The sequence below is a fragment of the Tetrapisispora phaffii genome, chromosome 7 (assembly GCF_000236905.1).
Source record: "Tetrapisispora phaffii CBS 4417 chromosome 7, complete genome".
NCBI classification, from domain to species: Eukaryota; Fungi; Ascomycota; class Saccharomycetes; order Saccharomycetales; family Saccharomycetaceae; genus Tetrapisispora; species Tetrapisispora phaffii.
In genome coordinates, this window is record NC_016526.1 from 45,454 (window position 1) to 71,338 (window position 25,885).

A 25,885-nucleotide genomic window follows, 5' to 3' on the forward strand; every position below is an offset into this window, starting at 1 on the left:
AATATGAAAGGCTCTTTTTTGAACTGCCATATTTATTAAAGAGGTATATCTAAATATAATATGCTGTTTATTAGATTAAAATATCATTGTTAACCGTGCTTTCTCCTTTACAATTGAGTTAATCTCGCATTGTAGTTTGGTTTTCCATCATCGAATTCGAATCTTAAAATAGACCATACCAAATCTATCATTATACAAGCGATGGACAATGCGTAAACCAATGATATGGCATAAAAGAAGTTACTATTACCAGACCCTAAATTTACCCATATGTGATAAAATATCGGTGATAAAACTATTGCATGTAAAAACAACAATACAGATAAAATTGGATATTTCATGTAACCAAAGACAGGTTTAAAAAATGGTAAGAAACTGATGAAAAATCCAAAATCACTAACTGTTGGATAAGCTTTTGTTAAAGTAATCCACCCTAGACAAAGAATCAATGCCCAAAAACTCATTAGGATTAAATTTATATTTTTACCTGTATTTTGTTTATTGTAACTTGAGAATCGTATTGTAAATGGTAAGATCAATGCAAAAACGAATAAATTAAATACTGAATGATAAAATGGTAAAAACATTTCGAACATTTCAATGAATAAATACCACCATAGACCTAGATTTGGTATTAGTTTTTTGAAACTAAATGTTACTAAATATGTATTTTCAATAAAATTCCAATTTAAATCATTTATAATATAACTTAAAACCAATAGTCCTATGATTGTTGAGAGTGTTACTATAATGAATAAACCGATATAATTTGTATTGCTAACATTGTTGGTGATTTGTTTATTGATATTGTAAATAACTGAGCATATTGGGAAAATTAGGTAAATTGGATAAAATGATAAGTAACTTGAAATTGCTAAAGAGACACCTGCTGAAATTATGTTTAATTTGTTTGAGCTATTCAAATTTTGAAGTAGAGATGACAATATGAATTTAAAACTTAAAATTAAAAATAAGTTTGGAAATATTATTGTTGATTTCGATACATTTGATAGTAAACAAATTGGATTAAGTAAATATAATACACCTGGTAAATATTTTTTTGAACCTGTATCATTTGGAAACAAAATCATATTTATATGAATCAATTGCAACGCAATGATAATATCAACTATTGAATAAATAATTGATAACAATAATAAATTATTATCAACGTAAAAAAAAGATAATACGTGAATTAATAAAGGTTGTTGATGTATCAATCCACCATCATATAAATTATTCGATGTATGATTCAAAATGAAAAAACTTTCCAATAACGATTTGTAGGAAGTCATTGGGGAAGAAAACTCTACTAAATCATCTAATCCAAACGTTAAATTTGGATAATGACAATGTAGAGTCAGTCTTAATAAAAAACTCACAAGTAAAATACTTTGTAAAGCAGTTCCACCGATCATAACAATAAAATCATAAAAAAAATTCAGTCCAGCCCAGCTCCCCTTGCTTTAGCACACTCCACCTTAACCAATTCTTAGAATATAACTACAACTGATCTCTTATTAACGAGTCACCTCTCTTATACGATCTTCATTGTATGTTCATTGTATGTTCAATGATCGTAACTTGTATTGTTTTAATGGCTTAATGCTGTTAAAGCGCAAAAGAATTTGTATCGTTCGGGTAACAACGACTATGTTCTTATATATATGAAGGAAGGTTCCCCCAACTTTAAAAGAACCTTGTTACTTTATATAACAATATAGATAAGGAAAGACGTCGGTTGTGTTGCCACTTTTGTTTGTTGGTGGTAGTTAGTTGCCAGTGTGATGGTGTAAGTTGTCATTCAGATATGGTTGGTGGTGGGATGATTGTTTTTGCTGGTTAGAAATGAGGACGGAAAGTAAGTGAATGTTCTCATTTCTATAGAAAGTGCTGTCATGGGGCGTTTCCATCTAGGTTTAATAGACGAATGTTAATATACGGATCTCGACATTACAAGCTCCAGACTACAGTTCCTCTTGTACACGTTATCTCCGGCTCCTACAGCTGGGACCCTAGTCGTCGCAGCTGGAGATTTAGCCGCCGTCGCATTTTTACCTTTTCTGGGCTTTTTACCCGGATACATGTCGTTTCCAACGACAATGTCATAATGTATGTTTTCAGAGTTTTGTAAAGTGTACAATTGTTACCAGATATACAAGTTGTTACAAGATATAAATAAAGGTTAGTCGATACGCTTTTGATATTTAAATTGGTGTGGCTTTTTTGTTTTTAGAGGTTTTGATTACTCTGACTTTTTTCCTGCTTGTGGAACTGCAAACGGTCTGAGCAGATTGGATAGTCTTTTAAATTAACCGAAACTATGGATTTTGAAACTAACGAAGATATCAATGGTATCAGGTTCTCTTGGAACATCTTCCCAACTACAAGAACTGATGCTAACAAAAATGTTGTTCCTATTGGATGTTTATACACTCCGTTAAAGGACATTTCTAGTGTGGAAGAAAATGAACCACTCGTCGACGAAGATGGTCAAGGTGAGATCTTAAGAAACAACAGTACGAGTGTTGTTGGGGGTGAAGGCACCGGTAACATTTTGAATTACAACCCTGTTATTTGTTCTGGAGTTCAATGTAAGTCTATCTTGAACCCTTATTGTATCATTGATCCAAGAAACAACTCTTGGACATGTCCAATTTGTAATTCAAGAAATCATTTACCAACTCAATACTCAAACATGACTCAGGAAAACATGCCAATTGAATTGCAAAGCACCACTGTGGAATATATCACAAATAAACCTATTCAAGTTCCACCAATTTTCTGTTTTGTCATTGATTTGACTTCAGAATTTGATAACCTATCTTCTTTAAAAGAGTCGATTTGTACTTCTCTGTCTTTATTACCACCAAATGCTCTAGTCTCTTTAATCACATATGGTAGTGTAATTGAATTACACGATTTATCATCCACTTTAATCGATAGATCTAACATTTTCAGAGGTGATAAAGACTATCAATATGCAGAAATTATTGAAATGCTAACTGGGAATAAACCATCAGTGACGAATGCAAACCAAAATCTGAACGTCAACACTAATCCAAATTCTCCTTTGTCCGTCAACCGTTTCTTTTTGCCATTAGATCAAGTTGAATTCAAAATTACTCAATTAATTGAAAATTTGAAAACAGATGAATGGCAAATTCAATCTGGTCATAGACCAAAGAGAGCCACTGGTGAAGCTTTAAATATTGCTTCCTTGATTTTACAAAGTGGCTATAAAAACTTCTCCGCAAGAATCATTTTGTTCGCCTCAGGTCCATGTACTTTAGGCTCGGGATTGATTGTGTCTTCAGAATTAAAAGATCCAATCAGATCTCATAACGATATCGACAACGATAAAGTTACTCATTACAAGAAAGCTTGTAAATATTACAATCAACTAGCTGATAGAGTTTCTGAAAACGGACATACTGTCGATATTTTTGCTGGTTGTTACGATCAAATCGGTATGTCAGAAATGCGACAATTGACTGATAAAACTGGTGGTGTTTTGTTATTAACAGATTCATTTTCTACTGCTATTTTCAAACAATCTTACTTAAGAATGTTTTCAAAAGATGAAGAAGGTTATTTGAAAATGGCTTTCAATGGTCATTTAACTGTAAGAACCTCCAAGGAATTGAAGGTACAAGGTTTAATTGGACATGCTTCCGGTGTTAAGAAGACTGATACTAATAACATAAGTGACTCGGAAATCGGTATTGGTGGGACTTCAACTTGGAAAATGTCATCTTTATCTCCAGATCATTCCTATGCTATTTTCTTTGAAATCGCGAACACGGTAAGTACTCCACAGCAGCAGCAGCAGCAATATAACCCAGGTGGCCCAAATAGTAATGAGCCAGTCCGTTTAGCTTACACTCAATTTATCACCAATTATCAACATTCTTCAGGTACTAATCGTATTAGAGTTACTACTGTTGCAAACCAATTATTACCATTTGGTGCCCCAGGTATCTCAGCTTCTTTCGATCAAGAAGCCGCTGCCGTAATTATGGCCAGAATTGCTGTTCATAAGGCTGAAAATGACGATGGTGCGGATATTATTAGATGGATTGACAGAACATTGATCAAATTATGCCAAAAATATGCTGACTATAACAAGGATGATCCAATGTCTTTCAGATTAGCTCCAAACTTTACCTTATACCCTCAATTTATGTATTATTTGAGAAGATCTCAATTCTTGAGTGTGTTCAACAACTCACCTGATGAAACTGCCTTTTACAGACATATTTTCACCAGAGAAGATACTACAAATTCATTGATCATGATTCAACCAACTTTAACCTCCTACTCGATGGAAGAAGAGCCTCAACCAGTTTTATTGGATTCTGTTTCTGTCAAACCAAATACCATTCTATTATTGGATACATTCTTCTTCATTTTAATTTACCATGGTGAACAAATTGCTCAATGGAGAAAAGCAGGTTATCAGGATGACGAACAATATGCTGACTTTAAAGCCTTTTTGGAGGAACCAAAGGTTGAAGCTGCTGAATTATTAGTTGACAGATTCCCATTACCAAGATTTATTGACACAGAAGCCGGCGGATCTCAAGCTAGATTCTTGTTATCCAAATTGAATCCTTCTGACAGTTACCAAGATGCTACACACGGCGGTGCTACGGTTGTTTTAACTGATGATGTTTCATTACAAAACTTCATGTTGCATTTACAAAATGTTGCAGTCACTGGACAAAACTAACGTATTTGTCGTTGCATTAAAAATTTACGTAAATACATTTATAGAAAGTGTATAAATTTACAGATTAATTTTGTGAAACAATAAGTGAATTTTCACGCAATAAATGACCTCCAAGAAATCATGTTATTAATTTACAATTGTATCAAGTTAATGCAATTTACCTTTTGAGTTCTTATGCTCATATATATTAGTGATTCATAAGAACAATTTACCTAAAAGCTATGATCTTAATATTTGATCAAAATTCAAAGATTGGCATATCCAAAGTAGTACCATCAAATATTATAAAATTGTTAATTGGTGATGTTCTCTTACCCAAAATATTAATCAAATCTTGAGATACTGCACCACCAATTACAGCAGCAACTGGTGCGAATTCGACACCTAATTGGTTGCTAAATTGTTGTATATAATCCTTGTTAACATTTTCAATTGGTACACCAAGTTGATCTGTTGCTTTCTCTAGGGTTTCTTGTAATTGGGATAAACTAATTTCACATGTATCCTTAGCAATATTAAGGGCAGCAAATGTTAATGGAACTGCACTGGAGATTCTTTTGAGTTGCCTACGGTTCAATTTACCTTTTAATGTTGCAGTTGCTAGAACATCTCTAAACATCTTATAGTTATGGACTGTTTTTATTTTCTCATAGATCTTTTTATCATCATCTTCATCAGTGTACATTACGACATCGACGATTTCTTTATTGTTTGAACTCTTACCTACTTCTGTTGGTCTTGTGCCTTTTAATTTTTCATCAACTGATTCGAATTTGATTAAATCAACAAATATATAAGCAAACAACCCATTGGAGCCACAGACATACAATGGTATATTAAAATTCCTTGTAATTGAGTTTATGTAAAATATTTCATTTGTAGTTAATTCCGTACCGATGACTAGATCAAATTGTTTGAAATATTTTTCATCTTTATTTTTGAAGTTAGCAGTATCAAACTCTAGCTTAACTCTAGGATTCAAATCTTTAATTCTTGCTTGAGTGACATCCAATCTTAATTTACCAACAGATTCAGAATCTAGAAAGAATTGAGTACCTAAATTATTCTCTTCCACTTCATGATCATCTAATATCGTTAAAGAACCAATACCACTAAGAACAATATTTTTAGTTATTTCAGTACCAATAGAACCCAAGTTTATCAATAAAACTTTAGCATGACGCATCCTAGCTTGAGCAGCCATGCCCCATAATCTGATTTGTCTATCATATAAAGCGATTTCGTCAGCACTCAAAGTGCTATTTTTATTATCTTGATTCATCGTCAATTAGTCTTACTAGCACAACTTGTTACAGGGTTTTATTAAGTCTGCTCTTAGTATCTCTTTGTCCGCTAATCAACTTCAAATAATTAATTGATTAACTTTTATTTATTTAAAGTAAGATTTTTTATTATGAACTTTTCAATTTAGCGATGTCAATTTTCTTAAACAACCTTATTGTCATAAAAACATTGATTAATTTGATATTACAAGTAAAACATCAATAGAACAACTTTGGGTTGTTACAATATAATGAATATATATTAATACAATTTAGACTAGCTATTTGAATGTTATTTAGAAACATTTTATATAGGTGGTACATTGGCAAAATAGTATCAGTATTGCGAAAACCAATATTACAAATGAAATGGATTGAACAAAAACCCACTTTGCTGGGAGGCGTCTTGCATAAAAAACGATTCAAAAATAACCTAAATCTCTTTAGGAGCAACTAGTGAGTTGTTTAATTTATTTACTCGTGGTGTATTGAATTATCGTACGAATCTATATTTTGAGTATCTCAATAAGTATCAGTTGGGTATATATTTTGAAATCAATGAATGAAGATATTGACTTCTTATGTCCACTACAACGATTAAATCTTCTCTTTAGTGTCAATCGTTCACTTATATTTCTTGAATCTCTTTATGTTCTGCAATTTTTTCTAACTTCAGTTGATGAATAGTATTTGTCCAGGATAACAAAATTCTTTTTGAAACTTCATGGAATTCGGATAGATTGCTATCATTGACGATGACTTTAAGTAATTTATGTAACTTACTTTGTCTTAAAGCATTGATGTCAAAGAAATTTGGATTATTATATAGATTTTCTTCGATTTTAGTCAATAAATTATGTGTTTCTTCTAATTCTTGATTGGAAGGTGCAGTGTCCCTTTGAATTAAATTCTTCTGTATCTTTCTACGGAATAACATACATATTTCAATGTTTCTGGAGCTATCTAGTTTAGCTCTCTTTTTCTTTGTGGAATTTTTATTCTTAGTGGTTTCTATTGCATTTGTATTTTTTTCTGATGAGCTCACTTGTGTATCTAAATTTTTTTCATTCTCACTAGATTCATCTGATTTTAATTTTCTTTTTTTTCTAGAGGATTCATTTGTTGAAGTACTATTATTTGAATAATCAAATGTCCCATCTGTGCTATCACCTTGTTTACCATTATTTTTCTTTGATCTCTGATGACCTTTACTCAAAAATGGATCCTCGCCCTGCGGGATACTCTCTTCTAATAACTCATCTAGCCTTCCTTCTTCAGAGAATTTTGCCGTTATAAAATCATTCAAATTTGTAAAATTCTTAGCTTCCTTATAAGCAGCGATTAAATCTGGAAGAGATGCATTAGTTTTTTTCTCTTTAAAATAATCATGTATAACTTCAGAAGTCAACCTCTTCAATTTCTGTGGCTGTTCCCAATAATATGTTGGGTCATTGAAGAAACAAACAGCTACTCTTGCAGCTTTTCTTTTCTTGTACACGTCGTTCCTTAAATATCTTTGAGGAAACACTACTGCCGGCCACGGTGGAAACGAACCAACTTTACATAAAACTAGATCCCCAGTCTTCAAGTCGCTATTATTCGTCATTTGAAATTCTTTATAATTATCTCTCAATTATATCTATATAACCAATTTCTTCACTAGGACAACAAATGCAGCACGCACTCTTGTTCAAAAAAATATAAAACAACAAGCCCCCACTCAGCTGAATAACAACCTAAAACACAGAGCTAAATCCAATACAGAACTCACTAATTATGCAATTGCTGCTTGTAATGAATTTGTTGAGTGTTCTTATCAATAATAACTGATGGAGATCTCTTTTCCATTAAAATACCAAACATTTTTAATAAATTTGTAGATTATTTGCTGTTTTCATGTTTTTCCAATTTATGGAAACGAACAAAACAGCTGATATTGAAATTTAAACTGTTTTAAACAGTGATCAAGATATATATTATTGTTTGTAATTTAAGTAGTTGTTATTGATGCTGGAACACATTAGGGTCGGTGTACAAGTGGTGTCACTGTAGCTTCAGATTGCAGATGTGCAGTATTATGGTTAAAGATGCATTGGTAGATACGTGGCAGCTGTTTGAATCGAGCTGCGATGAAACTGGTGGTGCCACAGGTGCTTTGATGAAAAGGAAACAAGAGGAATTACTCACGTATTCAACATGACGGAGATGCAACTGATACAGGTGCCAATGAGTTCATATCGTTGACGTCGGTTGTAGTGGTTAAACTTTCCGCGTTAGTGTTTTACGTCGACGTATGGATATGGTATGTCTTCCGGTTGATTTATTTACCGACATGTGCTCAATATACGTATTAACTCTCAAATAAACAGATACTGTTTTCTATATATGAGAGTTTTGTGGATTGATCACTCCAACTTTACATGTTATCAGTAGTGATTATCTTTACTAGCAAGGCATCACCAGTGCTTTAGTTTCCTTAAGAAGGCGTCGCCAATCATTAATTATTGTTCCAACCAAACCCAAAGGACTAGGATGTGTGCAACATATATCCGATAACTCAGTTTACAAAGAACAGTACGTCACACATGAAACTTTGAACTCAGATTGCTATTGATGCCTTTTCTTTTGGATGAATCCAAACGTACAGCCATCGTTATTCGATTGTTTCATGTGTCACATAAGTGCTTTATTGAACTGAGTGGTCGGATATATCTCGATTTTCAGAAATAAGCTAACGTCTAAATTGGACCCCACTTAACTGGTTTATTCAGGTATATTGCAATAGCATTAAGCAGGCTATCAGGACAATTATCGATATCAGTCCAAGGCAATCAGATGCACTAACTAGAATTAAAACAATTGTTCTAAGATGACAATTCCTTAATTAGAAAAACTATCGACGGGTCTGGAACATAGTCGTTGGTATACCATTATAGTAATTCAACTGTTTTGCTGCTACGAATCTGAGATTTATGACAGAAGTTATAGCATCTATGACCCATTAGTTGTAAAGACAACTTAAAACTGTAGGATCAAACGAAGTACAAGATTAATACGAGTCGTTTAGTAAATCAATTAAAATAAACTGACACATAAGAGGAACAAAAGTTGACACTTATGTCTCAAAATACAACGGTGTATGATAGTATTCTAATGGAATACTGTTTAAATTCTATATGGTAAGAGAGCCAACCAGATTAAATATTATAGTCCTTATCTACTAACTATGAGCACTAAATGACAACTTAACCACCCAGGCGCCTCAATAACATTGTGTCAGAATTGTTGTAATGTATGTGAAAGAATTCACTGTTTATGACAATTGGAGTTCGGAAACAACTGATCACTTACCAATTGGACACAAAGTTCCAGAACAATTTTCCCAAGGATAGATGAAAAATTTTTACCAGAATATAAATGGCTACGTGATAAACACAGATGTGCAATACAGTACTAACTTAGGAGAATGATTGAGCATATGTAGGTGCTCATTCAACTATCAGCCAAGCTCATATACAAAGAGGACATCTAAATTCTACGTAGCTTTGTATTAAATATACTACTAAAGAACAATCGATTATTTAACTATTACGAAGATGGACTACTCTAAAGCAACTAAAGTGATTAATGACACTAACTTAGATGTTGATGCTACCAACATAGGCTTGTTTCTCCACACATGGAGCCAGGCGCTGTCCCAATGCAGGTTCCTGCACACTGCTATATTACCTTTCTTCATTCACTTTATAAGACTAATATTTCTCATATTATGACATCTACTGTTGTAATATAAGCTCAGCAAGAGTTAGATTACGATAAGAGTAATAATATTTCCTATTAGGAACTATTACTGAAACAGTTACGAAACATTGATATTTCCTGTTTAGGAAATATTGTCACCAACTGGAACAACTGATGTCGCCACGAATGCAATGACAAGTTCAACGGGGCACATTGCAAATTGTAGCTAAACTAAAAGTATAAATAGGTCTCCTATTTATACTTCTAGTATTTGGATGATCATGTAACTTATTATTAGATATTATGTAGAATATATAAAAAGAAGCAAGTTTCTGTTTTACGTTGAAAATAATAAGAAGATCCGATCCTGCGCTTCCCATCTGCCATAATTGTCAGAATTATTGTAGTCTTACATCTGTCTATCTATTATATTATAATCCTGTCATAACTCTGTATTGTAGTACTCATATTACAATATCTGCTACATTAAAATGGTCCCTTGGCCCAGTTGGTTAAGGCATCGTGCTAATAACGCGGGGATCAGCGGTTCGATCCCGCTAGGGACCATTTATTTTTTGCCAAAACTTTCAGTCATGCATTGCATCTACATCTGTACAAGATACAGAAATATTAAAATATTCTTCTTGTTCATGCACTATCTCTTGATCCTTTCTGTTATATATGTACGTATTTAGGCTACTCTATGAATTGCAGATGCGGTTACGTAGTTTTTTGGTCAGTGGCCATGGTTTCTTTTGGTGTGGTTCTCTCTATGATATTCTGCACCGTATCTACGAGTTCTGGGAACTCCTCGCTTATCTTTTCAGCTAATGAGTCTCTTAGTTGTTTGAGACCGTTCATCTTCGCTCTTTGATACTGGTTCGACCTTCTGATTGCCTCGACAAATTCTCTCGTGTATATATCTGGGTTACGGCCATCCTCGATGTATTGAATGACTTCAAATGGAATGTTTATATCCTGCAATGGCGTGTCTACAGTATTGCTGCTCTGGTTCAATTTAGACAGTCTGTCAACATTTCTCTTCAAATTCGTTATCATGCCTTGTGTGGCTTCAGGAGTGCCCGGATAGTCGTATATTGAAACCCCAAGCTCGATGAATGACTCTATTATCGAGGTTACCTGCTCCTCTGTGTTTTCTAGTGCCTCTTGTAGTTTGGCATTCGCACTAGCATTCGCATTCGCCGTGTCCTTAGCGTTGTCGGCCATGTCCTCTTTGTCTGTATTTCTTCAAATGAACTCTGCTCCCACCGGTTGTTAAAATCAATAAATATAACCAACCAAACAGCTGTCTCAATGTCCTTGCTCCTCTTATGGATTCTCAAACATGCAGAACCTCAAACCAATCGTCTTCTTCGTTCGTTATTCTTATAATCGATCCTTTCAGAGGTGAATTTCATCTTTTTTCAGTGTCTGCCAAAACGTCATTGTAAGTGGGAATTGTTATTTATTTGAAACGATGGTAGTGTTTTGAGTGTTGGAAGGATCTGAAAACGCATTTAAGTTCACTGTAATTGTTTTACTGAAGGTGCAGTTTATAACATTGTTCTATAGCCTTGCTAATCTTCTTTATTGCAACATACAATGGTTAGAAGAAGACTGTTTACCCGGAATCAGTCTGTTTTCTTTATTTATTTGTTTGGAAAGACAGCATTAGAAGACCTAATCTTTAAATTATTGACACAAGAACCCCAAGACAATAATATAGGATAAGAATAACACATACCTTTCGAAGACTTAGGGTTTCTATAAAGAGATATTAAACACTTACTATTTGGAACTAAACTACGCAGAAGAACAATTACTGAGTTGATGGACATGACAATATGAAATGTTTGAATTTATCAAATCAATGGAAACGTAAAAAACAGAAAAACATGCCTCTTCTTACACTGTCCAGAGACAGGATTGCAGTCCCAAAATACAGGGCCATTGATAACAGTTAATAAACAATTAGTGCACTTGCCTATTGCCACGCGTGTCAGTAACTCCAAACGCCGTCACATGCAGTTACTGACATGACACAATTTCACGTGACGGTGCACTGTGGTTACCATCGCACTTTCCAAATGGAAGATTAATAACAACGTATATAAATAGGGACATAGGTAATGCACCAACATCTCTAACTCACTTTGAATAACTCAACTCTCTTAACGTGCTGTCCTCATGAGATTTCAGTTCCGTTTACTCTTGAATTGTCCCCTCTGAGCAAGCAGGGAAAAACATTTATGTTAGCAAATAAAGTTTACAATCTGAACAACCATGTTCAGATATTTGAAGAGCAACTGGACTTTTGGAATGATTCCCTACAGAAGCTAGCATCGCCTCAGGAGATCATTAAATGGGCCTTGATCACTTTCCCTAATTTGTACCAGACTACGGCTTTTGGATTGACTGGCTTAGCAACAATTGATATGATATCGAAGTTGGCTGAATCTAGTCCAAATATTAGCATGGTGCCATTATTATTTATCGATACACTACATCACTTCCCACAAACATTAACTCTACTAGATAAAGTACAAGATAGGTATTACACAAAATACAATCAACAAATTCATGTTTTTAAACCACAAGGCTGCCAGTCAGAGAAGGACTTCTCAGCAGCATATGGTGATTTCTTATGGGAGACAGATGATATCAAATACGATTTTTTGGCTAAAGTAGAACCTGTCTCTAGAGCGTATAAAACGTTGAATATAACTGCAGTGTTTACAGGAAGAAGGAGGTCTCAAGGGAGTTCACGTTCTGATTTGAAGTTTTTGGAAATCGATGAAATTAACGGGATTATTAAAATAAATCCCTTCATGAATTGGTCATTTCCACAAGTAAAACAGTATATCGACGATAACAACGTACCATATAACGAATTATTGGATCTTGGATATAAATCAATTGGAGATTACCATTCCACTGTACCTGTAGAAGAAGGAGAAGATGAAAGATCCGGTAGATGGAAAGGAAAAGCTAAAACAGAATGTGGAATTCACGAAACTAGTAAGTTTGCCCAATATTTAAAAGACAAAGAAACTGCTGTTAAATAATATTTATCAAAAAAGAAGATATCGAATATATATGGGTCTTTATGAAATAGTAAATAAGTAATGATACAAGTGAAATAAAAGTCATAATATAATGTTTTCTGGGCATTAATGATTATACACATCTGTCACAGATACAAGCAATCTTTGATACATATGTTTCTTTCGTTAATATACTGAATTTTCCAGTTTTGAAAGTCCTGATTCATCCAAGTTTATCATGATCGATCTTGTTGTTTGGGGCAATTCAAATACTGTATTTTTATCGTCCCTTATATTGTAAATCTTCAATGCCATGCCTTGCTTAGTTATTGTATTTAAAGACTTTAAAGAATATTTTATGACAGATTGATCCTTCGTTAGTAGATACAACATATTTTTATAGGGATCAAATGCAAAAGTTTTTAGTGATTTTTCAAATTTAATTGTTTGATAAGGTATTTTCCAATGTTTTCTCATTTTAACATCAATGAGAAATTTATCACCGGATATTATATTAATATCTGGTATAGCAGAAACTGAAAAATCCGTTATATTTCCCACATTCGTTTGATCTGTGACATCCAAGTTAATAAAATGACTATTTTCAATTTGTTCAAATATCGATGCTTGTTCTCTATCAACCATGTCTTCAACTAAAGATAAAGGATTACCGTCATAGTTCCCAATAAAATATGCAGACAGTTGAGATAATTCTTTAGATCTTCCTTCCAGTCTAGAGGTAATAATAAAAATATCTCTGGTAATCGATAATATCTTTGTAACAAATGAACTAGGTGGAAGTTTAATCAATGATATATATAATTTGGAATTTTTAATACATTTTTTATAGTCGTGTAGGATATATAGCTTGTCCCATTTCACAGTAGTAAAAACAATATTTCTGCCACATATATCAAAATCCGTAATTGCACTGTCACTATTCACATCTAATTTATCTCTTAATTTGAGATGCAATTCATTTACTGCAAATGAGAAAAAGGAATCCATCTTATTAGATGTCTCATTATGCAAAGATAATCCTTTCATATATACAAAAATTAATCCATCATCTGTTGTAACAACTTTTTCACTTATAGAAGAGGGAAAATCATATCTGTCCAAATTCTTTATAATTATTTCTCCATTTAAGGGAGCAATAGAAACTAGTTTTATGAATGTTTCAAAAACTAAAAGTATCAAAGTTGCGGGGTATATTGTTGTTGAGGTTTCTAAAACAACCATATTCAGTAGTTTGATTTTGGTATTAGCTAAATCATCAGAGATTCCTTCCGTAGGATCTAAAACAGAATTATTCAATGATAGAAATTTACCATTTGATAATTTCAAACAATCCCATTCATTAGTTTCTATATTCAAAACAACCATTCTCCTCATTCTATCAATATAAACAAATTTTTTGTGGACATTTCTGGTTGATTTCAATAGAAAATTTGATATATTATCAGAAAAGTAGTTCAATTTAAATACGTATAATCCATCCGAAAATAAAATAAAAAGTTTACTTTTGTTTTTATCGAAACTAACGTCCAAAATATTAGTAACTTTATTAACGTTAGGAATTTTAAGCTCATAGGTTCTATAATCATTGGTCGAATAAAATTCATATACTTGTATCCGATTTGCTGTGTAAAATATGATCATGTTGTCAGATGATGTACATACCCTGAACTGAATTCCAGAAAAATCAATATTAAGTTTCGAAAACGATTTATTCTTAACGTCATAGTTAAAAACTTGAGAATTACCGTTATCTATCACTATCAGAAAAGTCTCATATATTGCCAATATTGTAAATTTTGCAAATGTAACATCCAATATTTTATTATACGATTTTATGTTTATCATATTTGTTGAAATAAATTCATTCCATTTAAAGTGATATATCGTTGCTTCATCCAAATCAGAATATACAATAACCTCATCGTCATTTTGGCAAATTTTGCCTGCAAAATTGAAAGAAAAGCTTAGTTCTTGAAGTTGATTTGTATCACTCAATTTAGTGATATCTTCGATAAAATATACACTCTCTAGATTTTTATCATATATTATGAGCCTGTGATTTTGTAACGAAGCACCTGAAATTACGAAATTAGATAAAAATGAATTTCCTGAATTTAAATTTTGCTCATGGTCCTGGTTAATGAGATCATTCACATAGACACCAGATGACGTAACTTGAACGATCTTATCCATTACCGCTGAAAATAATACTGTATTTCCCATCTCTTCAATCAATAAATCTTCAACTTCAATTAGTTGTGATTCCATTCTCTTTTTATTAGCTTCATCATTTGTGGTATCTGTCATAAGTCTTAAAATGAATATTTTAGATATGGATACATAATCGGTAGCGAGAATCATATATGTGTTACCATCGCCGTCATCTTGCGAATCATCATCAAAGTTCATAAAAATTGATTGCCTAAAATACTTTGGGAAACTGTTATACTCTATAATTTGAAACTTATTATAGGTCTGGAACTTGCCTAATTTACAGAATAAATTCAATTTCCTCGAAGCTGCATTAATATCTGATGAAATTTTAGAGACTGCTGAAGGCGAAGTTAGCCATATATCATTATGTGCTGCTAGTATAGTAGAGGGCACTATGAGTAAGTTTGAATTTTCTTCGCTGGAGCTGGCCAAGGTATGCTTTTCAACTATTGCATTTAATGATAAAATTTTTCTATTCATTTTTGTACGCTGAGTACTAAGTTCAACAATATCTGCTAAATCTAATGTTAACCTTAAAGAACGGCCAAAACTGATAATATCAAGGTTATAAAATTGAGATTTTTCATTTGAGTTTTCAATCGAATGAACACTGCATATTGATCTCTGTCCTTTAAATTTTGTTAACAAATAGAATTTAATATCAGCGGAAACAGTGTTCACTAGACAAGTGCATACATTTCCAGTTGTGGTAATGAAAATTGTACATGAATCAAAGTCAGCCAGGCTTAAATCTGGTATAGTTCTTAGTTTTTTTAGTAACTGTGGTGCATCAAAAAAATTATTTCTTTTTATCCCTCTCAGCTCCCTTATATTAAAATGTCTAAAATTGTTAATTTCCCCGGATAATATTTGATTCTTTGATACTACAGATATTTGCTTGCTCGAGTAGACTAAAATATTATTCCCGCCAATTGGTATACATCCCAACGGTAATAGCGTTTGAGTTTGCGCACTGGCGACATTTTTATCCAATATAATTGTCAATTGATGGACCCTCTTTTGCTTTAAGTTATTGACATCCCAGTCAACCACAAAATATACAAGTCTATCAAATCTTATAACCGGCATAAAAATAGTATTGATATTTGAAGTAGAGTCTGATGGTAAAAATATGCAATCAATTATTTTCGTGTTCGTTAAGTTCAAATTATTAATTAATTTAAAATGCAAGGGTGTCACGAACTTAAAAAATTTAATTAATCCTGATTCTTTGTTAAAAACTACAAATTGAGATTGATTTGAGTTATTTTTAACAATTTCCCAACTCATATTTATTTCTGAGTTATTGAAATCTGGTAACTTCCAATATTGCAGTAAAATATTTTTAAAATGGCTTTCAGAAATTGAGTTACCGTAAATAAAGAATGGTAAAATGTTCAAAATGTAATTTTTCGATAGTATTATCACTGTATCACTGATCGTAGAGTCAATAGTATTACTAAATATTTCAGCATCAATTATTCCATGGTATATTTTCTGATTTATATTATTAGTTAACTCATAAAAAGAATCAGGAGTAAAAAATAAAGTTGTATTTTCCAATTTCCCACTCAATTTCGATGAAATAACCTTTAATTTTGTTTCAAGTTCATTATCTTCTGAATTATCTACATTTATCACCGTCGAAGTGTTTCCAGAACTAAATTCGTCACCATCTATCAACATATCTAAAAAAGAATCTTCTAAGGTGTCCGCTTCTGGTATATCGTTTTTTGATAGCGAATCGAGCCGAATATCGCCAAGATCATCATCTTTGAAAGGTTTTCCATAGTATTTTTCTGCTATTCCAAGGTATTTATCCTTTAAATAATGTAAATATGTTTCTAATTCACGTTGTGAATCGTAATCTTTGTACATTCTAACCGGTAGCATTTTCTGTACCAATCGTCCTTGCATAACACCTTCATAATCAAAAAACATCATACTTTTGCTACTGTATTCTTCTTTTGTCAATTGAAGTTCCTCAAATTCATCCATAACCTGCTTAGAAACCTCGTCCTTATCATTACCGATATCATAATTCGGTATATTTTCAAAAATACCTTGTTTCAAATATCTGAAATTCTCACTCATCTGAACAAATACTATTCTCGTGCTCTGCCCTAACTTTAATCTAAATCTAAGACTCACAATCCCTTGTATCCACTTGAAAACAATGACAATAAATTAATTCACCACAAAATGAACCAATTCTTAATTGCGCTAAATATCGCCGCCTGGATTCTAGATCAACAAAGCTAACGTCGTCTCGGTACCTTATAGAACTAATCCAAACCCAACTCTGAGCCACATCACACTTGAAAACCACACAACAAACCACTTCCAATGCTCTAAAGTAATCATACTTTCTTATAAACTGCATTGAACTTCTTTTAAAATCAATGTATTGAAAAGTATCAGAGACAAAGTGTCGTACAGGGTAACATATTTCACCGCTTATTTATTTTTAGCCGCTGATCATAACTCTGAAACAAACACTATATATAAGGAAATGAACAAAACAAACCAAACTTTTTATGATTCGAAGTGTTCCTTGTTCTCTAGATATAAGAGGTGGGACAGCTCGGGGTTGCAGATTGCTAAAAGGTTGTTATCAAACGATGCTATTTGGCGAATGAAATGGAGTGCGGTTAAATTTGTGTTTGCGTCTCAAAGGTGAGTTTTCTTATAGTTTCCAACCGGTAAAGTGGTGGGGAAGATGTAGTAATGTTAAAACTTTTTTCATAAAATCCATGGATATACAATCATTAAACCGGCAAGCTGTTTCATATGTTTGTTTGCATATCATCTCAATGAACACTTCATTAACGGTTATAAAAGGATCAGGTGGGGTTTATATATTGGTGATTGGTGAATAGCACTAAGAAGTGCGCGAAAAGCGATCCGGGTAAACCGCATCGAATTGTAAATGACGTTTTGTTTTGAATTTGGTACTACAATCAAACACATCAACATATTCAAAAGTATAATGTGAAAACAGTTAATAATGATAAGATTCGAATAAACTTCAAACATTTCAATTATCCTAAGAACTATTGGACGCAATAACCAGCATAAATTGAGATTGGTTGATACAGTACATATTGGTCCTCACTCGACAAGATATTGATTCGGTCAACGATGGATAATATAGATTTGGAATTCGGCCCACTTAGAAAGTCGACTCAAAAGATAGATTCTGACAAGATATTACAAAATTTAACAAATGATCCTGCTCAGAATAATATTCTAAAGAGCATACCGCTCATACCAATTAGAAGAAACTCACAGAGCAATCAAGATGAAGAAATAGTTAAGCCGTTGATGAAAAATACATCAGATAAGAGAAAGGGAATCGAAGATCTAGATACACATGAAACGTTAAAGAAGATAAAATTATTTAATACAAAACAAAATACTCATGAAACTATCGATGAAGATATTCAATTTAACGATTTTAAAAAGTTATTATTAAGTAAATTAAACCATAAAAAGTTGTCGGAAAATGAACCTTTCAAAGAACCTTTCAAGTTTCTGAAAAATATTAGGTTGGAACTTGATAGAATTCTTAAACAGGCAATTATACAGAAGGAATCGCACTCTTGTATCATGATAGGACAAAGAAACAGTTACAAATCTTTTTTGCTTAATGGAGAAATAAATGAATTATATAAAAATTATAAAGATCAGTTTATAACAATTCGTTTAAATGGGTTTATTCATACAGAAAAGGATGCGATCAAGAGTTTAGCAATCCAACTGGAAAAACAATTAGCAACTATTCATAATACATACCGTGATGACTTAAGCACAGATTCGATTAGTGATGGTTCATTAACGGAAGTTTTTGAGAAAATTCTGAGAATTCTAGATACTTCTACCAATATGAATGACAACGCAAGTATGAATAAATCAAAGATTACTGTCTTATTTATCTTTGATGAAATTGATACATTCGCTGGCCCAGTTAGACAAACTTTACTTTATAACTTATTTGATATGGTAGAACACTCAAGAATCCCTGTTTGCATAATAGGCACAACTACTAAACTAAATGTAATAGAAACACTTGAGAAAAGAGTTAAATCGAGATTTTCTCAAAGATTAATATATATGCCACAGATAGAAAATGCTAATGAATTCAGTGACATTTCAAAGGAACTTCTGGAAATTAAGTTCAAAGATAGTGATACTAGAGATGGAATTTTTGTCCAAAATTGGAATAAATTCATTAATGAGCAACTGTCATCTTTTGATTCTCCCTTATCTAAGTATGTAAAAGAGAATTACGAAACTTTCAATTCAATTGTTTACTTTAAAACATCACTAATTCCATTAGTGCAATCTGCTAAGTCATATGATGAGTTACAAAATTCATTCACGGTATTCGAAAAGTTAAAAAGCTATTCAAAAAACCAATTAGCAGATTCATATCCCGCTAAAGTTAAATCATTATCGGACTTAGAGTTGGCAATTCTTCTTGCATCAACAAGAGTCAGCGAAAAGTCTAGAGATTCGTTTTCAAATTTTAATCTTACATATGCTGAGTTCACAGAAATGATTAAAGGGTTGAATGCTAAAATACCCACATTGGCTCCAGAATCACCTGTAAAAGCAACCAATGACAAAAGTAAACCACAAAAAGTAATAAATTTTGATAATACTATCAAGATTTGGAGTAAGAAAGATGTTAAAAATGTATGGGAATCTTTGATTACATTGGATCTTTTGACAGAAAAAGGTGACATTGGAATGCGAGAAACAGCAATGGCTGCTTTTTATGCCAGTAATTATCAATTTCATGGTACAAAGATCACTTTTGATTTGAGACAATACCAACCTCAGATTACTTTACAAGAACTAAGATCAATTGTGCCTAAATCCTCCATGTATTATTCCTGGACAGCGCTATAAGAGCTTAACAGATCTTGCCAGTACCCTTAGGTTATTTATTTAATGGGATCATTTTAATTACTTGCATATATGCTATCTGTTATTCTTCCTTAACTTTCTTTATAAAAATATGATATATATTCCCAACGTTAGGGAGTATTTTATATTATTGTGTTGCTTTTTCTTTATATTAAATTCTAATAATAAGATGAACAGTAAACAAATGACGTTGTTCCATTCCATATACTTTATTTAAATACTCACGAATATAGATAAATATACATGCTTATATTACACACTTGGATCGAATGCAAATTCATTCATTAACAAGTCAACGTCTTTCCATACAAGGTCAGATTCCCAATTATCCCAGTTCCCCATTACAAAATTTGGTGAGTCTTTTATCATGTTTGCCAAATTTTGATTCAGCAGTTGATTATTCTCTTCTTTTTGAGATATATCATGTGCCCCTACTTTATTTTGACCAACATTTAATTGTTCAGTTAATGAACCATATGGAATAGCATTATTAGTAATAGCAGGGGCAGAATTAGCAGAAGCAGCAGAACTAACTGAATTTTTATTATTGATATTACTTGGTGTAACTTCTGTACGTTCGGAAGTTATATCTTTAACGTATGGAGAAGTTGTCACTGCTCTTTTATTTTGAGTGAAGTCAGTACCATTGCTCAATGAGGTATGATTTATCGAATACGTTGAAGTACCCCCTTCAGAAACATGACTATTTGGTGTCGTTACTAAGCTTACACTTGTGGGCACACTAGTTGCATTGATTGGTTGCGGATCCAATGGAATAGTTTTAATGATTGATCTTGCCTTACTTTCTGGATCCTTTAAGCCAAGAATTTTAGATCTTGAACCTAGTACTTCTTTATTATTTACAGAGTCTTTCTTTTCAATTTTTTTCAACGTAATTTCTTCGTCATCTTCTTCTATGTCGTATGCTTCCTTACGTTCTCTTTCTCTTTCTAATTTAGCCATTCCTGATTTTTGTCTTAACACATACAAACAATCGAAAAAAACACTAACAGACATTCTGGATTGGACTGCTACTCCTAAATTAAATTCATAAATTCTATTTTCATCATTCAAGTCTGCTTTCCAACTGTCATACATGTTAGAATACAGACTCCAAATACTTCTCATTATACCCGAGGATCTGTATGCCATATCATATTTTAGCACTGAAGCATTGAATGTCATCATAACTGCTTTTTGATAAACATCCTTACCTTCAGTGATATTAAGAAAAGTTGATAATGATGAATGCACTAGTTTACTAATAATACACGCAGCTTGCCAAATATTTAAAACAAACACACCGGGAAAATACTTAACGACTATTGGGTCATCTTCCCACATCCTATTAGCATGCTTTAATAACTCAATGGCTGCATTATAACACTTCACTAGACCCCTCTTTGTTTCAAAATTAACTTCTTTTTTTATTAATGCAAATTTATAACTATCCATCTCAGTGATATCACTGGTTGAATCTAGTAAAAAAGTAGTTAATAAATGTACCTTTGATACTAATAGTAAGAACTTTCTAATATCATCGACATCTTCTTCTACTAATTTTAATTCCAACTGACTTAATTGCTGAGAAAGAACATTTAATAGAGGTTGTTTCTCTGCCAACCCTATCATCGCATCAGCCTTTCCAGGATTTGAATTGATCGTATTTACTATCTGATATTCGAAATATGCCATCTGCGCCATTTGATCTATTGCCAAAGGAAATTTTTTTGATTTAGAGTTCGTAGTTAAATTGATAACTGAGTAATCAAATGACACATATGAAGGGAAGCCAAAAGAGGAGGCTATAGCTTGTGAAACAATATTACAAGCTATCCATGTTTTAAGTTTTTCTGTTGTAAGTTCCGAATGGGAAGCATACTCGTTTGAAAATGCAGCGCTATTTAAACCTACTCTGATTGCTTGGAACATAGCAGTACCTATTGTATTCCATGAGGTGTCTGCACTCAATGAAGAGGTCAATGGAGGCCAGAAAGAATATATTAAAAAGGCCTGAACTGAGTACACACTTGCTTCATTTAGAATGGGCTCATCTTCCTCAGCAGGCGAGTATTTTATGATTGGTGATATTGTAATCTCCGCTAAAATAGCCTTAACAGATATGGATAGCCTCGCCATCAAATCTGTGGAATTAACTCTACGTCGTAGCCCAATCAACATAATAACCCAAAATAAGCATGGTGACAGTTTATAAATTCTCTCTGCTCCCATGGATAAATCCACGATGGGTAGAAATGGATGGTATTTTGTAGCATACTCTTGAAACAACTCTGCAATATCTTCACTATTCATATATATTTCATTTAAAGATCTTGGAGGTGATTGTAGTTGATCTTTAGCCATTCCAGTAAACGCAGAAGGGTTTCCTGCACTTCCTTTCAAGTTCACATCACTTGATTCATTAAAACCTCCAAGATCAGTGAACCTTTGTAGATGCCCTAACATATTTTCAGTAATCTTGCGATCAGATTCAGTCTGTTTCAGCAGCTCCATTTTATCTTTTGTAAAATTTTTATTATCCAAGATCTCTACATGTTCTTCCTTTATCTTTGAAATGAGTTCATTCGCACTCAATGCGCTCAAAGATTCTGTCAGTTCTTTAAACCGCTGTTCGATAAACTGATGTCTGGCCCTCTTATATGTTCTTCTATAATCTTTTTGCAACACACACGACACACCTTTTTTGCTACATTTTGTGCAGGGTTCTGGAGCCTTTTCGAGAGCATCACATTTCGACTTCTGCTGTCGACACTCTACACACGCAAATTTTTTCCTCTTATCAATGGCACTGGACCTCCGAGCCTCATGTCCAGCTATCATAGCACCGTTTCCAATCCTAGAATTAGAATCCATGTTCGTGGATCACAGCAATCTCTGATGCTTGAATTACCCTTTTCGACGTTCCGTTAAACACCAAAATAAATCAACACCTAAATAAACAACGCAGATGTAACACAGGCAACACCAATAAATACATAAAGTATCTCCTACAGTCACTAATGACTAACCTTTAAATCGACATCTTATTCTTGATCAAGTCATCTCGAATAAATTATCTTAAGAATGTCATATACATATCATTTTTTGAAATTTCATCGTTTTTGAAATTTCGAAAAACTTGAAAACTTGTAATGAAGAAACATAATGATATAAAAGGAGGTAGTTAATGAAAAACATTTGACATTGCAAAAGTAACCTTGTTTTAACATCTGATGATGGTTAAAAACAGTGCATAGTTACATAGGAAATAGCAAACCTACACACATTATTTACAAGAAAGTTGGGGCATTGCTAGTTTTCTATTGTTATTTTAGGTGCTAGTAAACAAAACAAACAAACAAAGAGTTTATTATTGTCCAGTTCGATTGAGATGAGAGTTAAAAGAGAATTTCTTGAGGCATCACTTGATATCAAACTGCTTTGGGCATCGGTCTTTTTCAGGTTGCTTGCTTACGGTATGACGAACCAAGTGTTGGTTTTTTTTTTAACTGAGATACACATGTCTGATGATAAAGTCGGTCTGTTCATGTCACTTACTCTGGTAGGGGATGTATTTTGTTCTTATGTATTGACTTGGTATGCAGATTCTTGGGGAAGGCGTAGGGTGTTGGTATTAGGTTCTTTCATGATGTTTCTAAGTGGACTTGTTTTCAGCTTTAGTGAGAACTTCCGTGTGCTTTTATTGTTTGCTATTATTGGTGTCATTTCACCATCAAGTAATGAAGTCGGTCCCTTTAGATCAATTGAAGAATCAATGATTGCTCATTTGACCCCTCATAACAAGAGACCTGAAATCTTCGCTATACATGCCTTAGTTGGAAGTATGGGTGCTGCTCTAGGTGCTTTAGTGTCTGGTTCATTCATGCACTTTTTAAGGTGGTTGGACTTAGTGGAAACAAACTTACAAGCTTATAAGTGCGTCTTCCTTTTATATTGTGCTTTTGCATTGGTAAAATTGGTAATTATGTTATTGCTATCAGACAAGACCGAAACGACTGGCCATCATCACGAAGAATTATCGAGTGCAGAGGCATTGGTTAATGATGAAATGGCTCCATTAGTTGAACAAGCTCATCACGAAGAAGAAAGATCTCACTCACTTTCCCCAGAGACTTTATCGGTGTTATACAGGTTGCTAACGATCTTCATGATTGATTCGTTAGGTTCTGGTTTTATGACAGATAGTTGGATGGTTTATTATTACTCAAAGACTTTCTTCATGAGTTCATTTGCCTTAGGTGCCCTGTTTTTTGTTTGCCAAATAGCAATGGCATCCTCAACATTGCCTTCTTCGATCATTGCAAGAAAACTTGGCCCAGTAAGGGCAACCCTAGCAGTACAAATTCCAGCTGGAATCTTTACCTTAATAATCCCATATTGTGAGAAATACTTACCATTATCGATTACTATTTTGATCCTACACTTTTTGACTATGGCTATGGATGTTACTCCAAGACAAATATTATTGACAAACCTTGTCAGACCAACTGATTTAACAAGAGTTATGGGGGTGGTTAATATCGGTAAGACTATTGCCCGTTGCGTGGGTCCAATTTTCACAGGTTTAATTGCCAAACATGGTTACCTATGGCTTTGTTTTGTCATTAGCGGTTGTTTAGTCATTTTGGCTGATTTAATCTTAGCATGCTCGTTCTTACATATTGATAAGAAGATAATCAGACAGATGCACTCCTAGTGAAATCGAAACTCGATACTAAGGTACCTTTTTTTCAAACATATATACCAATTTTATTCATTCTTATTTAGCATTTTATAGACAATTTAATTTAAGAAGGAACTTTTGCATTAGTTGATGTGGACAGAAGAAACGGATTATAATGATCCACAATGGCATTTGGAGGGAGAGGTTGATATATTATCTCAAACCCTCTATTCCAAACACCGTTGACTTGCAGATCTAAGACTCGTGCGATCTCCTTGTTAGTAGTTAGGTTACGTATATAAAACTAGGTAGTTAATGAAACAAAATTTACTTTAATATCCGTCTCTTCTTAATTTAATGATTAAAACTTAAAATTGACCAAATAAAATAATAATTATTTATATTATAATGATTTTTCGATATGTAAACATTCTAAAAGTGTACAAATAATAAACAAATATGAATTGGATAAATACATTATACAATGTTTAACGGTTAGACTTAGCAACACGTTCTAATTCATCCTTCTTCTTGATAGCATAAGAAGTAGAGGAACCCTTAGCAGCGTTGATTAATTCTTCAGATAAAGTTTCAGCAATGGTCTTGATGTTTCTGAAAGAAGCTTCTCTGGCACCGATGGTTAATAGAGAAATAGCTTGGTTGACTCTTCTTAATGGAGAGACATCGACAGCTTGTCTTCTAGCGGCACCACCACCACCGACTCTAGTAGTATCTTCTCTTGGACCGGAGTTGGCAATAGCATCGACAACAACTTGTAATGGGTTTTGTTCGGATAAAACGTTGATGATTTCTAAAGTGTGCTTGACGATTCTGACAGCCTTTAATTTCTTACCATTGTTTCTACCGTTCATCATCAAAGAGTTAGTCAATCTTTCGATGATTGGACATTGAGCCTTTCTGAATCTCTTGTTGGCGTATCTACCAGCAGTGTGACCAACATAGACTGGGTTTCTGACTTGGATGTAGTCGACTAAAGAAGCATCCTTAACTTCAATGTCATCAAAAGACCATTTGTTGAACAACTTAATTTCAGATTGAGCTCTTTGAACATCTTCTGGAATAGCGGTAGCTAATTCAACTGGAGTGAATTCTTCAACAACTTCGAATTCTTCGGCAACTTCAACTGGGGCTTCGGTATCAGACATCTTCGACTAGCAGGTTTCCGTCCTTGGTTCTATGGTGTGCTTGTAACTGGAGAAATATCAAGAAACAA

At 33.3% G+C, this 25,885-nt stretch overlaps 11 protein-coding genes and 1 non-coding gene across 12 annotated transcripts; 5 read left to right on the plus strand and 7 right to left on the minus strand.

Moving 5' to 3' along the window:
* Positions 1 to 107: 107 nt before the first annotated feature.
* On the minus strand, positions 108 to 1,418 carry GAB1 (GPI-anchor transamidase subunit GAB1; the record flags this gene model as incomplete). Its single annotated transcript, XM_003686252.1, has 1 exon — positions 108 to 1,418. The coding sequence occupies one exon, from the start codon at positions 1,416 to 1,418 to the stop codon at positions 108 to 110; it is 1,311 nt and encodes a 436-aa protein (XP_003686300.1).
* Positions 1,419 to 2,323: 905 nt separating this feature from the next.
* TPHA0G00290 (uncharacterized protein) lies at positions 2,324 to 4,732 on the plus strand (the record flags this gene model as incomplete). The annotated part of the gene is made up of 1 exon (XM_003686253.1): positions 2,324 to 4,732. The coding sequence occupies one exon, from the start codon at positions 2,324 to 2,326 to the stop codon at positions 4,730 to 4,732; it is 2,409 nt and encodes an 802-aa protein (XP_003686301.1).
* A 238-nt stretch (positions 4,733 to 4,970) lies between these two features.
* On the minus strand, positions 4,971 to 6,014 carry AOS1 (E1 ubiquitin-activating protein AOS1; the record flags this gene model as incomplete). Its single annotated transcript, XM_003686254.1, has 1 exon — positions 4,971 to 6,014. One exon carries the CDS (start codon positions 6,012 to 6,014, stop codon positions 4,971 to 4,973), a length of 1,044 nt encoding a protein of 347 aa, XP_003686302.1.
* A 629-nt stretch (positions 6,015 to 6,643) lies between these two features.
* On the minus strand, positions 6,644 to 7,621 carry PDP3 (Pdp3p; the record flags this gene model as incomplete). The annotated part of the gene is made up of 1 exon (XM_003686255.1): positions 6,644 to 7,621. The coding sequence occupies one exon, from the start codon at positions 7,619 to 7,621 to the stop codon at positions 6,644 to 6,646; it is 978 nt and encodes a 325-aa protein (XP_003686303.1).
* Positions 7,622 to 10,249: 2,628 nt separating this feature from the next.
* Positions 10,250 to 10,323, plus strand: TPHA0Gtrna5I. The gene has a single exon. It is a non-coding gene; the product is annotated as a tRNA-Ile (tRNA).
* Positions 10,324 to 10,476: 153 nt separating this feature from the next.
* On the minus strand, positions 10,477 to 10,983 carry NUT2 (mediator complex subunit NUT2; the record flags this gene model as incomplete). The annotated part of the gene is made up of 1 exon (XM_003686256.1): positions 10,477 to 10,983. One exon carries the CDS (start codon positions 10,981 to 10,983, stop codon positions 10,477 to 10,479), a length of 507 nt encoding a protein of 168 aa, XP_003686304.1.
* Positions 10,984 to 12,005: 1,022 nt separating this feature from the next.
* On the plus strand, positions 12,006 to 12,821 carry MET16 (phosphoadenylyl-sulfate reductase (thioredoxin); the record flags this gene model as incomplete). Its single annotated transcript, XM_003686257.1, has 1 exon — positions 12,006 to 12,821. The coding sequence occupies one exon, from the start codon at positions 12,006 to 12,008 to the stop codon at positions 12,819 to 12,821; it is 816 nt and encodes a 271-aa protein (XP_003686305.1).
* A 165-nt stretch (positions 12,822 to 12,986) lies between these two features.
* On the minus strand, positions 12,987 to 17,129 carry MMS1 (Mms1p; the record flags this gene model as incomplete). Its single annotated transcript, XM_003686258.1, has 1 exon — positions 12,987 to 17,129. The coding sequence occupies one exon, from the start codon at positions 17,127 to 17,129 to the stop codon at positions 12,987 to 12,989; it is 4,143 nt and encodes a 1,380-aa protein (XP_003686306.1).
* Positions 17,130 to 18,176: 1,047 nt separating this feature from the next.
* ORC4 (origin recognition complex subunit 4) lies at positions 18,177 to 19,949 on the plus strand (the record flags this gene model as incomplete). The annotated part of the gene is made up of 1 exon (XM_003686259.1): positions 18,177 to 19,949. The coding sequence occupies one exon, from the start codon at positions 18,177 to 18,179 to the stop codon at positions 19,947 to 19,949; it is 1,773 nt and encodes a 590-aa protein (XP_003686307.1).
* Positions 19,950 to 20,219: 270 nt separating this feature from the next.
* LEU3 (leucine-responsive transcriptional regulator LEU3) lies at positions 20,220 to 22,841 on the minus strand (the record flags this gene model as incomplete). The annotated part of the gene is made up of 1 exon (XM_003686260.1): positions 20,220 to 22,841. The coding sequence occupies one exon, from the start codon at positions 22,839 to 22,841 to the stop codon at positions 20,220 to 20,222; it is 2,622 nt and encodes an 873-aa protein (XP_003686308.1).
* A 517-nt stretch (positions 22,842 to 23,358) lies between these two features.
* TPHA0G00390 (uncharacterized protein) lies at positions 23,359 to 24,684 on the plus strand (the record flags this gene model as incomplete). The annotated part of the gene is made up of 1 exon (XM_003686261.1): positions 23,359 to 24,684. One exon carries the CDS (start codon positions 23,359 to 23,361, stop codon positions 24,682 to 24,684), a length of 1,326 nt encoding a protein of 441 aa, XP_003686309.1.
* A 455-nt stretch (positions 24,685 to 25,139) lies between these two features.
* Positions 25,140 to 25,817, minus strand: RPS5 (40S ribosomal protein uS7; the record flags this gene model as incomplete). The annotated part of the gene is made up of 1 exon (XM_003686262.1): positions 25,140 to 25,817. One exon carries the CDS (start codon positions 25,815 to 25,817, stop codon positions 25,140 to 25,142), a length of 678 nt encoding a protein of 225 aa, XP_003686310.1.
* Positions 25,818 to 25,885: the final 68 nt, after the last annotated feature.